The following is a 15,697-nucleotide window of genomic DNA, read 5'->3' on the forward strand; positions in this document are numbered from 1 at the left end:
TAAATGGTTCAGGTATGGTGAAAGAAAGAAATCTGGCTTTCAGCTTTTCTGGAGGAACCTGTCAGTATTTTCTCCAGGTTGACAGGGGTGTTTTCTCATTATTGAACAATCTATTTGCTCAAAGGTGAAGGTAGATTTAAACAAAGTTGTTTTGCTGCATGAAAAAGATGCTGCTGGAATGGCTGATAGCTGTCTAATACAAGGTCATGGCTGTGAGACCAGTGAAGTGAAATGTGACAAACAACTGACTGTTGACATTCCTGCATGGATCTAACAGCCAGTGGCTCAGGAGAGCTCCAAGCAAACAACAAACTCTCACTCACAGCTTGGCAAAGCCTGCAACCACAGAGCTACCTCTAAAGTTCACCTGCTCATACTCCCGACAACAAACTTAGGACAAATGAGACAATTTGATTACTTTTAGGTGAAACACAAACTATTCCTTTTTGTGAAGTAGTTTGGTGCACAAATGTTGAATGCTGCAGCTGGATGGTGAGCTGTGCAAGCAGCCTGAGGGGACTGGGCATAAACCATTTTGAAGTCTCCTACAAAAACCTTCACTGCAGCTTGTTTGTTTCACAAAACCCATGCCCATCCCACATTCTGTCTGGGAGCTGAACTCACCGTTCGGAGTCTCTTCACATATTAGCCTGGTATTAGGTTTTCTCTCTGGGGGGTTGGCTGCCATCTGTGGTGTCCTTGCTGTGGGCAGGCTTGGCCTAGCAGTCCTCCTGTGCCATCCACCTGCATGACATGGAATAACAAGTGCTGTCAGGGCTGCAGAGACCAGCATGCATTCAGCTGCTCTAAAGCTCATATGTCTACAAGCCTGTTCCTTGCCTGCTGCTGGTGGCAGGGGGGAAGCCCAGACCTGTCCCCAACTCTGCTGGATTCCAGCAGAAGGATGTTAAGCTGCTGTTTTGGATTGGCAGATGTCCCTCCCTTCCCTCTGGCTCTCTGACCCCTCCACCTGTTCACTGCCCTTGGGACAGGGCGGCAGCTTCAGAAGTTCTTTTTAGCTTTGCTCCTTAACACAACTGGGAGTGCACTTACTGGTGACCTTTCCCAGGGGCTCTTATTCTCTACACCTGACTCTCCTCTTAAGAAAATTTTGGTAGATTTGTCCAACACACGTGGCAAGTCCAAACTGTGATACATGAACCATCTAAACCAATCCTTTCATTTTCAATGCAACCGATTGCTAGGAAAGGGGAGATGCCTTTATTAATATTTCTACTGAGCTTGTTGCGAAAACTATCAGAAACTGTGGAAAAAATTATCAAGAAATCTAAAAAAGTTCCTTGAATTAAAATACTCTTGGCAATAACTGAGGACAGCTAAGGAGTAACTCACTAATTTCTTCTCCCCACACAAGACTCGAACTAAAGTTTGATGAGCCCATTCTGCTTAAATGAATCATGGTAGGTACAGTATGGAATTCAAACTTAAAGAGGAAGACTTGAGCTTAGATATAAGGAGAAATTCTTCCCTGTGAGGATGGTGAGGCCTAGCACAGGTTGACCAGAGAAACTGTGGCTGCCCCATTCCTGGAAGTGTCCGAGGCCAAGTTGGACAGGGCTTGTAGCAACCCGGGGTAGAGGAAGGTGTCCCTGGGGGTGGGACTGGATGCTTTTTAAGGTCCCTCTCTACTCCTCCGTACTTCCTGCTCATTTAAAATAAGATCTATAAACAAGAGTTAAAAAACTGTGAGGGCTTTTATTACTAATCCTTAAAAACATAACATATTCTAAACACAATGTACCTACATGAATGCAATCACTAATGCATACAGCACCTTCACTTGCACAGCTTTCTCTCCTTTACCTTGGACTTCTTTGTCTTTGCCTCCTGAGTTCTGATCATTGGTGACGTGGCTGAAAACAGCAGAAGAACGGATTAGCTGCACACCACCTTATGTTCAAAATGCTGAGGCCTCTGAAGTTTCATAAAGTCCTCCCATAACAAGTTAGGCTGTACCTACCAAACCCTTACAGATGCAGCTTTAGTTTGCAGTTCTTTATGTGAATATAGAAAAACCACTGAGGATATTAGTGGTGGCAAAAAACAAAAACGAGAACACTTACCTTTGACTTATATAAATAACTTGATTAGTTTTACCTACATCAGGTCACTTGTATGTCCCTGACACAAATGCACTGTGTGATGAGGGGATATAATAATTTCCCAAATCTGTGCAATCAGACTTAAAGGGGCAAAGGGGAAGAAACTGGAATATGCAATAAAAAAAAGTGCTGAGAAAAGAAATCCCATCTCATTTGGCATCCTGCCATCCCAGGAGCTCATGCAGCTAAAGTTTTGGAAATCTTGCAGTTTCCATGAAAGTGCCATCGGCTTGTTAAAAATTTCCTATAATTGGCCATGACAGCACACGAGGACACCTCTGAGCAGCTGCCATGTTTGACATGTTAAGGATCTTGAAGCTTATTAGAGTTAAGGGGCATTGTGGAATTAATCTAATTACCCTCCCGGGAGCAGGATAATGGAGAAGTGGGTACTGCTAGTAAAACTAGTGTGTGCTAGTAAAAGCACAGCTCGTGCTTTGCCAGGTACCAAGAACAGTTTCTGGACAGTGTGTGTTTTTACAACAAAACAGGAATAGTTCTAGTAAATTCTGGCACCTTGTTTTTTTATCTGTAACGATTCCACCAGGTTTTGCAGGCTTTCCATCTTGTTCTGTAGACTCTTTGGTGTGGGCTCACTAGTTTCCCTGGACTGAGAAGCTAGGGAAAAAAATAATAATATCATCATCAACAATAATAAAAAAGGCCATTATAAATTACCTAAACATTCCCTTTAAATTGAAGTTCTAAGGACATAAAATCTGCACCAACATTTTCAGTAAAACCCAGCACTTTACTAAATGTGTTACAGGAACCACAACAGCTACTACAAATATTTGTTACTGTGGATATTGATGTCAAGCATCCTTACAATCTCTTAACCTCAGTAAGGCAATTGACCAGGCCTTAAAATTAGTGGTGCGTGGAATTTATCTTCTCACTGCATAATACATCAATTAGCTGCTGTGCTTTACTCACAATTCATTTATCACAGAATAAACCTTCTGCTTGAACAGAACTGAGACAGGGTGAAGGCACTGGCTGGGAAGAGACCCAGCCAAGCACTTTGGATCAGGAAATGGGACTGGACATACCTATTTGTGGGGCTGTGACTGCTCCCTCCAGAGAGCCAACCTTCCCCGAGGCTGGGCTGTGCTCTGGTGAGGCAGCAGGGCCAGCTGCAAGGTCATCAGGTGGAGTAGTTAAGAGGAAATGTACTGGAGATCTTGCTCTGTATCTGCCCTCCTGAGAGACTTGCTGGGGGAGGACGTGTAACGAGGTGCTGCTGAGCAGACGGGTGAGTTTCCTAGGAGATGTCCAAGCAAAGAGTAGTGAGCACACACCTGAGGAGGGATCCCCCTGCAAGCAGGAGACTAAAGCCTCCTTACCAAACATGCTTGATTCTACTGAAGTCACTGGCATGTGAAAATGTCTTTTTTTCTCTTCTCTGTTCCATGTTTACTTCCCAAACAGGGAATATCATGGCTGCTCACAACCCAAGACTCCCTGTCCATTACAAACGCTGCATGCTGAACTACTTCCAGTTTTCTATGTAAAAAAACCCTACTTGCAGCTGTTTTGGATACTAGGAAAATCCCTGGATGCTGCAGCTGGTTTGCTAGAAGGCTGATTTTCTTTAATACTCACAGGTACAAAAAGAGTACCCAGAGTAGTTACTCCTCACAATAAACAGAGCCTATCTCTGAAGCACGGTGGCTTAAATTCTACACAGAGAACAATATCAGTGTCTGCAGGCAATTTTCACAGAATGGATGATCTATGGGCAAGAAAAGAAAAGGTGGTTAAGACTCATATCTTCAAACTCTGCTTCTCAATGCCACATCCTTGTACTTCTGTTTACATTACAAAATTCATGTCACCACAGTTTAAAAGGTACTGACCATCCAGTACTTGGAAGGAAACCAACAGCATTTGTTGATTCCTCTCAAAAGCACATCTGTATCCAAATATCCAGATAAAGAACTCAAGGGCCTAAATTTGGGCTCCAAAAATGTGACAGTGCTATTCATGCGAATTACACAAGTAACATGGAAGTTATCCATTTTGGGTGTGCGGGTATCAGCCTGCAGGGAGCTGCTTTGCAACAGGATACAGACTTTGCAGCAAGTGCACTAGAGACTTGGTAATAGCACCTGCTAACAGGTATTTGAGTAAATTCCTAGGAAAAGATACTGCATTGGGACTATATTTTTTGTAATATTCTGTAATGTTCCAGTCTGACATCAATGCTGCCAGTGAAAACTTACCAAGGGATGTAAAGAGCAGGGAAACATCTTGGGACTGAAGATCTGCAGGACGTGAGCAGGCAGGACCCCTGAAAGCAAAATGAGGGCAAAACCTGCATTCTGGAAGAATTATGCTAAAGTTTGGTCATGCTAGCCAGCATCCACAGTGAGAATGTGAAGCTCTCATATGGAGTCTCCAGGTCTTACACACAGAAATTAAAAGCAAACAATGCAAATATGTTTTAGAGCTCTTTCTTAGAGGGATGAAAGTAACATGACAGCTTTGTTTTATAATTCCCAGGAAGCTCTTAGCATTATGAATAAAACAACACAAACAAGTGCAGGACTGGGGCTGTATTAAAAAAGCCTTAGAAACAGAACCTCAAATGAGTACTGTAAGAAGCAGGCTACTCAGCTAAGTGAAAGCACTTCTCACTGTCCTAAAACATGCTTTTCCACCATGCTTGCAAGTAGCAGCCTCTCCAGCTGCAGTTTTGATTTAATCCTAATCAAAATTCCTGAATTACATTTTCCTTTATGAAGTATCCTTAAGTTCTGGATTAGAAGCATCAGAATTTATGCTGTATTGAATTTTTCAACTCCACTGTCATTATCATGTGTTTGGCAAGAAAAAAAATTTCCTGCATTTGGATATTTACATATGGCAGGAAAAGAAGAAAGCAGTTCTGAACAAAAATAAAAGCAAGCACTAAAGGCAAATGTTGTGGGCACCTTCTATTTCCCTACCACCTAAAGCATCTGAGGAACCTGGCAAACAACAGAAGCTTTGGAAGCTTCCAGATTATCTCAAGGTTACATATAAACCCAACCTTCTTGCAAAACCACGTCCCACTCTGCTCCTGAAACACATCAGGAGCCAGATCCCAGTTTCAGAGGGCACTATAAGTACACAGCACACAACAGAAATAAATCTATTATTCTTACACTGCATTCCTTATGGTTGTTATGGGGGATTGTCTCCCACCATTGCTGCTGAGATCCACAGAGGAAATGTCACTGTCTGAACTTGTTAATTCTTGAAGAATCCTCTTTATATCCTGCAATAGTTCTTCCTTCAAAATGTCCTTGGAAGGCATCTGAAATGAAACAATTCAGTTAAAAATATTTACAAAGGCACTCTATTGTCAATTCTTACCTCAACTCATCCAAATGCACATACTTTCCCCCGCTCTACTCTTGTTTTGTCCCTTTTAACCTGTGACCCCAGGTATTGCTGTAGAGGGCACAGACACAGAGCTGAAGGGAGACACGGGAGCACTTGGGGGTGTTTTCCAGGCACTCCTTCCTAGAGCAGCTGAGCTGTCTGCAGATACAAACCCCTTTACTGCCACAGCCACCGCAGAGATGAAGTGCAATATTATTCTCATTTTACTGCTCAGGACTTGAGGCAAAGGCCTGGTTCAAAGAACCCTTTCTTGCAATGAAACTGGATTTTTCAGCATTTCACATGCTCAAAGCACTGCTCCCACTGACCTTTGCTCCATCTGGGGATGGAACTGGTTGGAAACATTTTGCTACCTGATTTTCATTGAAAAAAAAAAAGGTAATTTTCAATGGCAACACAGTGGTTTCAGCAGGGCTTATATGGGGAACAAATCCTCAGCTTCATAATGGGTCAAAGTGACAGAGTCAGACCAAACTCTCCTTTCCCACATTCCAGCTAGGAAACCAGACTATCACCCAGGTAGAGTCTGTCTCAAGCGTTGGAGCTGCTTCATTTCGTACAATAACTAATGATGCAGGAACGAAGAAGATTAAAGTAGACTTTGATTCAAGTGCTCCTGCAACCTGTTGGGTCCTCACTGTGGTACTAAATTAAAAATCAGTCCTTTCTCCTTCTTTATCTTCAGAAGTATAAATTGATTAACTCAGAGAAAAGAGAATGGGAGTGCCTGATGCTGCAGGGATTTCACAGAAGTAACTATCCCTTTGTTCCTTGATGTAAATGTTTGCCACCACATCAGGAAGTAAACCAGAAAATACTCCTGAAAAATGCCTGCACTAACTTGTAACCTCCTACAGATTTTGAGGTTAAAAGTGATCAAAGTACCAGGGAGATACATCAGGTCACTTCTGAAGATTTATACAAAATCCATAAAGAAAACAGCTAAAGACTTTTTTTTAAATGAGAGATTAGAGTTGATGTTTTCTTTCATGAAAAATGAGAACAACACTAGAATTTTATTTAAATCTAAATGTAGATGTCCAAAACCAAAGGGAAGAACAATGATGTGGATAAACCAGATCAAAATCAATGATGGCCAGCTTGGAAAAAGATCTAAATATCAAGCAGATGATTAAATGTATCAGGAACTACATACAAATCTATTTTCACTGTCAAATGTGATTTACAGCAAAAAAAAAAAAGAGTGAAAACCAAACTGCTAACAGATCAGTACCTTCAAATTTAATAGTTCAGAAATGTTATTGGTGGTAGAGGTAAAATAAACTCTTAGCACAATCTATAGGTATTTTTAATTGTCCCATTGCTTTTTACACACAAAAAAAAAATCTGCAAGGCACATGTGAAGCTACAGAAAGTCATTTCATCTTTGGCGTTAGGAATTTGCTCTTGGGCACTGCTGAGCAGATGCTCTCCCATGTAGGAAGCCCATGTTATTTTTACTGTTCGGGACGTGCTGGTTTCCCATGGCGAGGCAGGCACTCACCTGAGGGGCAGAGCTGGGCAGGTGCAGGGCAGCTGGCTGGAAAGCAGAGTGTAGGTGGGACAGAGGCACAAGGTGCTGCAGCTTCCCTGAAGCAGAAGCTGAGGAGTAGCCTGGGCCCTGCAGCTCCTGAGGCAAAACAAGAAAAGCTCCCCACTGTGGTCATTCTTCCTCTGAAGCACTTTTTGTATTGCTTATGTAGAGTTGTATTTTGAATATAGCACTTTGCTCCTCTTCCAAAGCCAGCAACTGGGGTGGGTCAGTAAAACTAATGATATTTTCTTATGATAAAACTGCAGTTCCCAAGGTACCATTCATTTAGAGCAGTAGTCTCACTGCAGCCTGAATAGTCCCTGGTTATAAATAAGGCAGAAGTTAAAAACATCCTCTATTCATCTCAATAGTAAAGACAGGGATTGTACTCAGTCTATTTACTCTGTTGTCCTTACTGTACATAGCACTTCAAAAACCTGGAATTACGGACATGGGCAGCACTGAGGAATTCCACACAGAAAAGGGCTCCAGAACACAGACTTGCCAGAGTTTTTTTCACTAAGGAGTGCTACACCTAAAGTCAGGCCCCAAAGCAAATGCACCTAAGGTAAGGCCCGTGCTTCTCAGGAGAGTACTCACTCTCACATCCAAGGTGTGCTGCAGCCTGCAGCGCATGGCTTCCTGCTCCTGGCACTGGATGATGCGCTGGCACTCCGCAAACTGCAGGGATGCCTGCAACAGGGCACAGAAGGGGCATCAGTGAGTTGTGCTAACTTCCTGTGGATTACTCTCTTCCCTGTCCTCTGTTGGAAAAAGAAACAAGGTGCACACAGGGATGCTGTGTTTATCTCCTGCTATCAGCACAAATACTGCAGGATGCCTTTGCTGACAGGCTCACAAAAGCAGCTGGTTATACAACCCTGGCAGCCATAACACGCACACCAGAATGTCCCAGAAGGGATAATATCCTTCCAGGGCCAGTCCCAGACCTACTGAGCACCTCTGGGATTAGAAGATGCAACTGAGACAAAACTATACTTTTTCTTCCTTAAAAAATTTACTCTGGAAAGGGGTGAGAATATCTGTATACTACAAGAAAGGTAAGCTTCCAGTGACAAAGATGTAAAGTCAGAAATGCTACACTTGGTGGGAGGTATCACAAGTCTTTTGTCATTTTTTAAAGAAATTTGAGAATGACACCTTGCACAGAAATTTACATCCTGCCAAGTTGGAATCCTGAGAGGACTCTTCTTTCTGGAACAGCAGCAGCTTACCTGCAGGGCATCTGGGATTTCTGTGCCAGTCAGACCAGACCTAACCTTAGGGGTCAGGTATGCCAGCATCAGAAACGTCACCTAAAAAAAGCTAAAAGGCGAATGAGACAGCACCATGCTCTTTAAAAATTCCCTCATATGGAAGAATAAAGAAAGCAGCTGTGCCCAGAGTCAGCAGAAGGTTCTACAGCCTGTACAATACATTTACTTTAAATTTCCTGCAGTTTAGATTTCCCAGAGCTACTAAGGAATAAATCAAGAATTCTCTTAATGAAAATAGAAGCTTTTTACCAATAAAAAACTCTTCAGGTAAGGATCTTACAGCACATGAGAAAAGAACATATTAAATCCAACCCTTCTCTTCCCAGGTGACTGTAGAGAAACTGAGAGTTTCCTTAAATTACCTTATCAAGGGCTGTCTCCATCTTAGATAGTTTTTCTTTCAGCCGTTTGTCTTGTGATCTCAGGATCTCCAGGTCCCCAGCAATCCTGATATTTTCTGCTCTAATACAGCTCAATTTTTGCCTTAGTTTACCCTTTTCTTCTCTGAGATAATGCTTCTCCTGAATTTAAGATGAGGGCATAGTACGAGTCAAAAATGTATAAAGTATACACATTTGTCTTCTGTACATTTTTTTTTAATCTTTGAAATACCTGAACTAACCCTTTGAGAAGCTTCAATACTGCGTCTTAAGGTTAAGATAAGGTTTTGCAACAGGAAGAAAGGCCTTACAAGGAAAAGTGCAATTGGACTGGTCTCAGTGAAACATCATCTCAGATTTTTGATCCATTTTGAAACTGGAATTTTAAGCTTCAGCATCCACTGGATCCAAAGCCAGCGAGGAAGTAGGATAGGTTATACTGAACAGACAGAAATGATTGTTCAGTAAACTACAGCTGTTGGTAACTGAGTGATTTGTCACAGAAAATGAAAAAGGACTCATTGTGATAGACCCTGACAGAGAGAGTTTACATCCAGAACTGCCTCAGAATCCAGAGGGGAAGCACCACGGACCAGGGTCAGAAGGATAGAGAATGTGTAAGTTGACATTTTTAGGAAGAACTGATATGTAAGAGCCTGATTCTCATTGCAAGATTCTTCCAAGAGGAACGAACATAAACTAAGACCTGTCTCTGCACAGAAGGCTGATTGCCACGGACACCAAGTGCAACTATTTTTGGTCCTTCATGGGCTGACTGTGCTTTTGCCCACGCATTTCTCCCAAGACAAATCTCTCTAAATGCAGTGCAATACTTTTACATGGAGCTCTTGTGACCTTAGCTGCGCTTGCCATTGCCTCTTCCAAGATTTTCATCTTGCTCTGTAGTGCATCTATCTGTCCTCTCTTGGCTGTGATCTGCTTCTGCATTCTCACTGCAGCTTCCAGAGCTGGAAAACACAAGGTAAATTCTCAATAAACAACAAGGATTATGACTGCAATACTCACAAAAATTCTCTTGCTGATAAGACAAGTGTGTGTGATTTTTGGGAAGTTCAATCTGTAGTTACCCTTGCCATCAGATCCCTCCACAGTCTTTAGAGCAGTCCTGGCCTGTTTCAGTTCAGCTTGGGCCAATTTCAACTGCATTTTCAGTCTATTTGCAGTATTTGCCATCTCCTTGATTTCACCCTGGTAATTCCTCTTCAAATCTTCAAATGTCTCTGGTGAGAGTAAGTAAAGATTGAAGTTAGAGTGACAAAAAAATACCATTCTTCTAGACTGAGATTACTGATCTGCTGCCAATTTGTGATAAAGGAAATGCTCCCAAGGGGTACTTTCTGAGGGTTCAGGGGTGTGCAGAGAGCAAAGCATGTGACCAGCAGAATCTGGCCAGCTGCTGTGCAGATTTAACTGAGAATATCCTTGAATGTCAGTGGCTGCTTTCGATCCAGATCCTGCTTTTTGTAAATTTTAAATAATATATTCATGTTTATATACTTTAAAAGTATTTTATTTTTCATAATTTTATACACCTGTACATATTTTAATAATATATCTTGATGGGTTTCCCACACACTAGTTGTGAAAACATCGAAGTTGAAGCATCAACTTTTAATAACATTGTAGTAAATTTACAACAAAACAAAGTTTCACTGTACTTAGATATCACTCTTGAAAAAAAAGGATCAAGTTCCTATTCTGTGATTTACCAGATCTGCATTTTTCATCTCCTGACTCGGGCAGTTTTAACTATTTTTGCTCCCAGGGAGATGGGCCATAAAGATTGTGTTCCCTCCTTCAGTGCCAGAATCCCGCGCCATGACACAGCTCCCTGGAACAATCTGACCATCCTGTGCTGGCAGGAACCTCGTGCTGTACCAGCAGCCATATTTGGAGTCAGCCAGCAGGCTGCTCTTTTATTTTTAACATGAGCCCAAATTAGCAGCTGTGGGAGCTGAGCTGAGGCTCCCTACCTGCACGGCCAGCTAGCTCCCTCTGGCCAGCCTGGAGCTCCTGCAGGAGCTCATCTTTTTCCAGTTCTGCATCGTTCAGTGCCTGGAGCTTCTCGGTGCATGTGTTAACCAGCTGAGCCTTTTCCAGCTCCAGCTCACTCAGCCTGGCCTCCATTTCACGTATTCTGGCTTCTTTCTCATCCTTTGCACTCTGCTTACATAAAAAACAATTACGTGTAATATACACAATTATATAAAATAAGCACAGAGATGTGTGGATGCCACTATTTAAAATCTCAGTTTGGGGCAAGAAAGAAAACCAGAGTAAAACAGACCAATTACTTGTGTGAAAATTGCTAATCCAGGCAAAGAGGGTACAGCAGAATTGGATCTGAGGGCTTTAAAGAATAATTAACCTTACCAGGTGTAGGATATGAACATAACTTCCATTCTCTTGTAGCAGCCCCCCCATGTGCACTCAAATGCCTTCTCACAAAAGAGGATGAAATTCCCTGTCTGGAGTGATTTTTCTTCTCAAGATGCTGACATGCATAAGGCTACCATATCCTGTATTTCTTGTCTGAGAAATAACCAGTGTCCTCAGTTCGGAATTCTGAGTGCTGCCTGTCTGCTGCTTCTCAGTTACACTTGGTATTTCTGGTGCTGTTCTGGTATGCACTCATCTCACCGAGGGCATTCCAGCTCTCACCAGCCTTTTGGCAGCTGCTTCTCACCAGAGAATTACACATTTTTTGTGGTAAAGCTGTAATATTATCCTCCTCTGCCCACTAACTGAGTGCTGTTAGAATTCCAGGGGCATTGCCTAACGTTTAAAACCACAGCATCAGCACATTAAGGCAGATTTTAAACCAGAAGACATTTATTGTCATAAAGAGACATAAATGCAGCACTGTTTGCACACCTTAAGCTCTTCTGCTTTGAGTTTCCAGTCATTTATTTCTTTTTTCAGCTGGGATTTCTCCACTTCCATTGCTCCAGCTGTTTGACTGTGCTGGCCCACGATCTGGGTCATGTTATCCATTTGCTTTTGGAAGATCTCAATGATCCTTTCCTTCTCAAACACACGCAGCTTCAGCGTCTCACACTCCAACTGCACCTTGTGTAAGTGGCCCTCTTCACTCTCCACATGCTGGACCTCCTGCATCCTGCTGCAAAGCTGGGAACGCAGCTCCCTGATTTCCTGGCTGGTAGCCCCAAGGGCTCTCTCCTTCTCCTGCAGACAGGTCACCAGATCTGACACTGTTTGCTCAGCAGCCTCCAAATGCCTCTGTTTGGCTGCAAGAGCTTCCGTGACTTTGCCGAGTGCTTCCTCGGTCATCTCCAGCTGCACAGTCAAAGAGGAGAGTCTTCCAATGCTTTCATTTTTTTCCTCAATTGCAGCCATCTGAAGAATAACAATACAAGGATCAACCAAGGGATTTGTTTACTTCCACCTTTAGAATGTCCTGGCACATTTCTGGATTTCTGTAGTACATCTTCAACACCTGTACAGATTTTTGTACAGAAAAATAAGGTCAGGATGCTCTGGCTCCTCTCTCTCCCTTTTAATACCCAAGTAGAATATCATTTTTTTTAAACACAGGAAATTAAAAATATTACACTGATGTAACAAAAATGAATCATCTGGCAATGTTAGGACAAAATTCAGAGCACTTAAGGCTAAAGAACTTCAAGGGATAAAACTCAACTGGCTGCACTGAAAAGTTGGGGAAAAACTAATTACATGAATAATTTATTACTGATTTAATTTCTGCAAGCAGCAATATGCACCATTTAAAGCACAAAGTACTGTGATTCAGAAACCAGTAATAGTGCAAAGTAGAAACCGAAGGAAAGAGTGAACTTCCTGGTGGGAGGGTTTTCAGCAGACAACGGATTGAGAAAATGTACAACAATGTGTGAGTTAGCTCATGCCCATGGTCTGGTAGAAGATTAAGGAATCAACTGGATCTTTATTCATAATTCAAAGAAGGTTATCTAATCACAGCTCACTTTTGAGGGGTTGAAGTTTGGAAGAAAGGAGAATGTAAAGGCAGTGTCTGCTCTGTCAGAAGGAATTCCAACACAGCACTCACTGGTTCATAAACACAAACTTCATAATGTTTTCATTAGATACTGCCTCAAGTAAGGCATTATGAAGGCCTTTCATTTACTAACCACTCTTACAGATGCTCACTGCTGAAAATACCACATTCTACAATTTGTTTGGTAGATCTGGTAGCATTAAACTCTCTGGAAATGTACAAAACGTCATGTTGGGGGTTTATAGTCAAAATCACCAACCTGGCACTCCATCTGTCTGCGACACTCCATCCTCATTTCCTTCAGTGCCCTTTCCATGCTCTGCTGCCTCCTGAGCTGCTCCATGGTGATGCTCTTGTCTGTGTTCTGATCCCAAAATCGCTTGTTCTGCTCTTTTTCTAGGCTTAGTTCTATCTCTTTTTTATGGAGTTTAGTCTAGGAGAAATTAAAGTCATCTCCCTCCTGAATAAATAAATTCAGGACTTTTTTTGTTCTCTTAATGATAATTTAAAATGTAAATTATGTTAAAAAAAACCTAACATACACATTTCAGAGCTACTAATTTCAACAATATGAATTTAAAGTGTGGCCCAAACTGAATTACCAAAGGGCATTTCTTCTAATCATAACTTGCTGTTGTTTACTGCCTGAATATTGGATCAATCTTGCAAAATATGTGTTAAGGGACCAAGGCTCCTCAACAAAGGGATCTAAACTGTGAGGTTAAAGTGAAGGTGGCTCAGCATCTTGATATGATATGCATAGGTTTCTGCAGCTTTGAATTTATGACAAAGTCAAGTCTTAATTCTGAATATCCCTCATTACTATTGGTAAAGGCCCTTGGGCCTTTCACAGCTAATTCAAGTTTCTAGTTAGAAATAATCCTCAAAGTTAACTAAAACAAGCAAGGTGCAAATCTGAGCACCGTCAGTAAGGAGAAGCTTTTAGAAAGCAAGAGTTTTTTCAATACTGTCACTTGTTTTTACCAGCAGTTGATGAATCTGGTCATCTGGATTTCCAGATTCTTGGCCATGTTGTGCCTGGACTGTCTCTGCTTCTGCTGCCTGAGAATGAGCTCGGTGCAACTGCTGCAGGTCTTTGACCTAGAAAAAGGCAAATATTCATGAAGAATTATCTTAAAGCATTCTATTTTAAACAGTACATTGGATTTCTTCTAGTTTTCTTCTAGGTTCTACTTGAAACAAGTACAAATGTTATCTTTTGTCCAAGCAGAGTTATTCCCTGGGTGTACTCATAAATGTGATGTCTTCTTTTAGTGATTAAGCTCAGTTTTGTTTCAGACTTAATTGAGGTTCTGGAGAGTAATTTGGCTTCCACCCTGATCCAGAGCTCTTCAGAAGTTCCTTACCCACACCATAAACACTGACTGGAATGGTAAAACAACACCTTAGGAAAAAAAGAAGACCTTTTTTCACAGAGGAATATTCCTTCACCATGACTACATTCAGAAATCTCTAGGCAAACACGTTTTGTACCAAGTGGTGTTCACTTTCTCTGAAAGGAGGCAACTTCTGCCAGCATGTGAGATGATGGACCAGCCTACAAGGCTATTTAATAAAGATACTCTTATGTGCAAAGTTTAAGATAATGTAATTTATCTTACTGTCCACACCGTTCTTCTGAAGTAATCCCTCATGAAAAGACTTTCCTCCTGTCTCTGGAACATTTCAGCTCTTCACATACTCATTTTCACTGGCACCAGTGCTAACAGGCAAATCCATACACACCTTGTTTTCATGGATTCTCTTCGTTTCTCCTGACTTGGAATGGAGCTGACCAACTGTGGATTCCAGGTGACAGACTCGATGTGAATGCACTGAATTGGGGATTCTTGCTTGTCCTCTATGCAAAGTTTGAGGTAGAGAAATTAGAAAAAATGTAAGAACCATCAAAGAAGAAGCAGCCTCAGTCTCCTCATTCTCAGCCTGCCTAACACATGCAGGTTTTGTCTCTTCTCTGTATTGCATGCTTTTGTGGGGGTTCTGTTTTTTCCCTTTCATTTCACAGTCTGTGCAACAAGTGCTTCATTTAAACAAAAGCACTGAGAAACCAAAAGAATAGGGCAGAGACTGGAGTGTAGGAGCAGCTAACTTCCTCTCAAATTAAGGTTACTCTTAACATTTTCTACACTATAATCAAAACCCAGACTTAATGATGTCTCTCCATCAGGCTTTGGATGCTCTTCCAAGCTGCAGGCACTGTCAAGCTTTACGAGGCAGTGCTGCCACCTCCTGTTCAAGCTCATTTCTTAGCTGCTCAGTCATCTTCCCAAAAGAAAACAATTTCATCTTGGCAAATAGTAACTTCTTTCACTTGTCAGAAATGTAATAATTTCTACGTTCTGTTATTAAGTATCAAGTTACAGATACTTTTATTTTGAAGGGGTTACTGTATAACCCAAGTGGAGGATGTGACAAAAATTAGGAGGTCTCAAACAAGGAACGACAAAACTCTTCGAGAAACCAGCAAGAAAAAGCTGATTTAACCACCAAAATTACTTTCAATCTTTTCTTTTAATGATTAAACTGGTGTCCCAACAAATTCCACGTGTCCATTTAAGTGACACTTTAAAAAGTAAGGTGCAGAGATTCTTCCAAAATAGAATTTTTGGTAAATAAACCAGGAAATTGTCAGCATGGGAGGAAAAAGCAGCAGAAAATCATGAGCAAATAAACATCTCAATGGAACAATTATTGAAGTCCTCAAAAACATTGAGGACTTGCTAGCCCGTGGTCACCCCACCCCAAATACCATCATCATCATAAAGGAATTCTCTGTGGAGCATGTGAAAAGTGTCTGGTTACGCTTTATGAACGAAAAAGCAGAGAACAGGTACCTAATTTGATGTTGCTGGAGCAGAAGTTCTCTTCGGGTCTGTGAATCTTTGGTCTGTGACTGAAGTTCTTCTTCCACCTATTGTGAGCAGATGACAGTGTCACCCCTGAAGAAAAGGCAG

General features: G+C 41.7%; 1 protein-coding gene across 1 annotated transcript; it reads right to left on the reverse strand.

Moving 5' to 3' along the window:
• Positions 1 to 719: 719 nt before the first annotated feature.
• CCDC158 (coiled-coil domain containing 158) lies at positions 720 to 13,072 on the reverse strand (the record flags this gene model as incomplete). Its single annotated transcript, XM_082281268.1, has 11 exons — positions 12,982 to 13,072; positions 11,600 to 12,082; positions 10,699 to 10,888; positions 9,793 to 9,945; positions 9,560 to 9,672; positions 8,687 to 8,845; positions 7,648 to 7,740; positions 7,018 to 7,143; positions 5,273 to 5,424; positions 1,767 to 1,874; positions 720 to 744 (listed from the first exon to the last, which is right to left on the reverse strand). The coding sequence occupies exons 1-11, from the start codon at positions 13,063 to 13,065 to the stop codon at positions 720 to 722; spliced, it is 1,686 nt and encodes a 561-aa protein (XP_082137394.1). The 5' UTR covers positions 13,066 to 13,072.
• Between the last annotated feature and the right edge of the window lie 2,625 nt (positions 13,073 to 15,697).

Source organism: Coloeus monedula, assembly GCF_965178545.1.
Source record: "Coloeus monedula genome assembly, chromosome: 5".
NCBI lineage: Eukaryota > Metazoa > Chordata > Aves > Passeriformes > Corvidae > Coloeus > Coloeus monedula.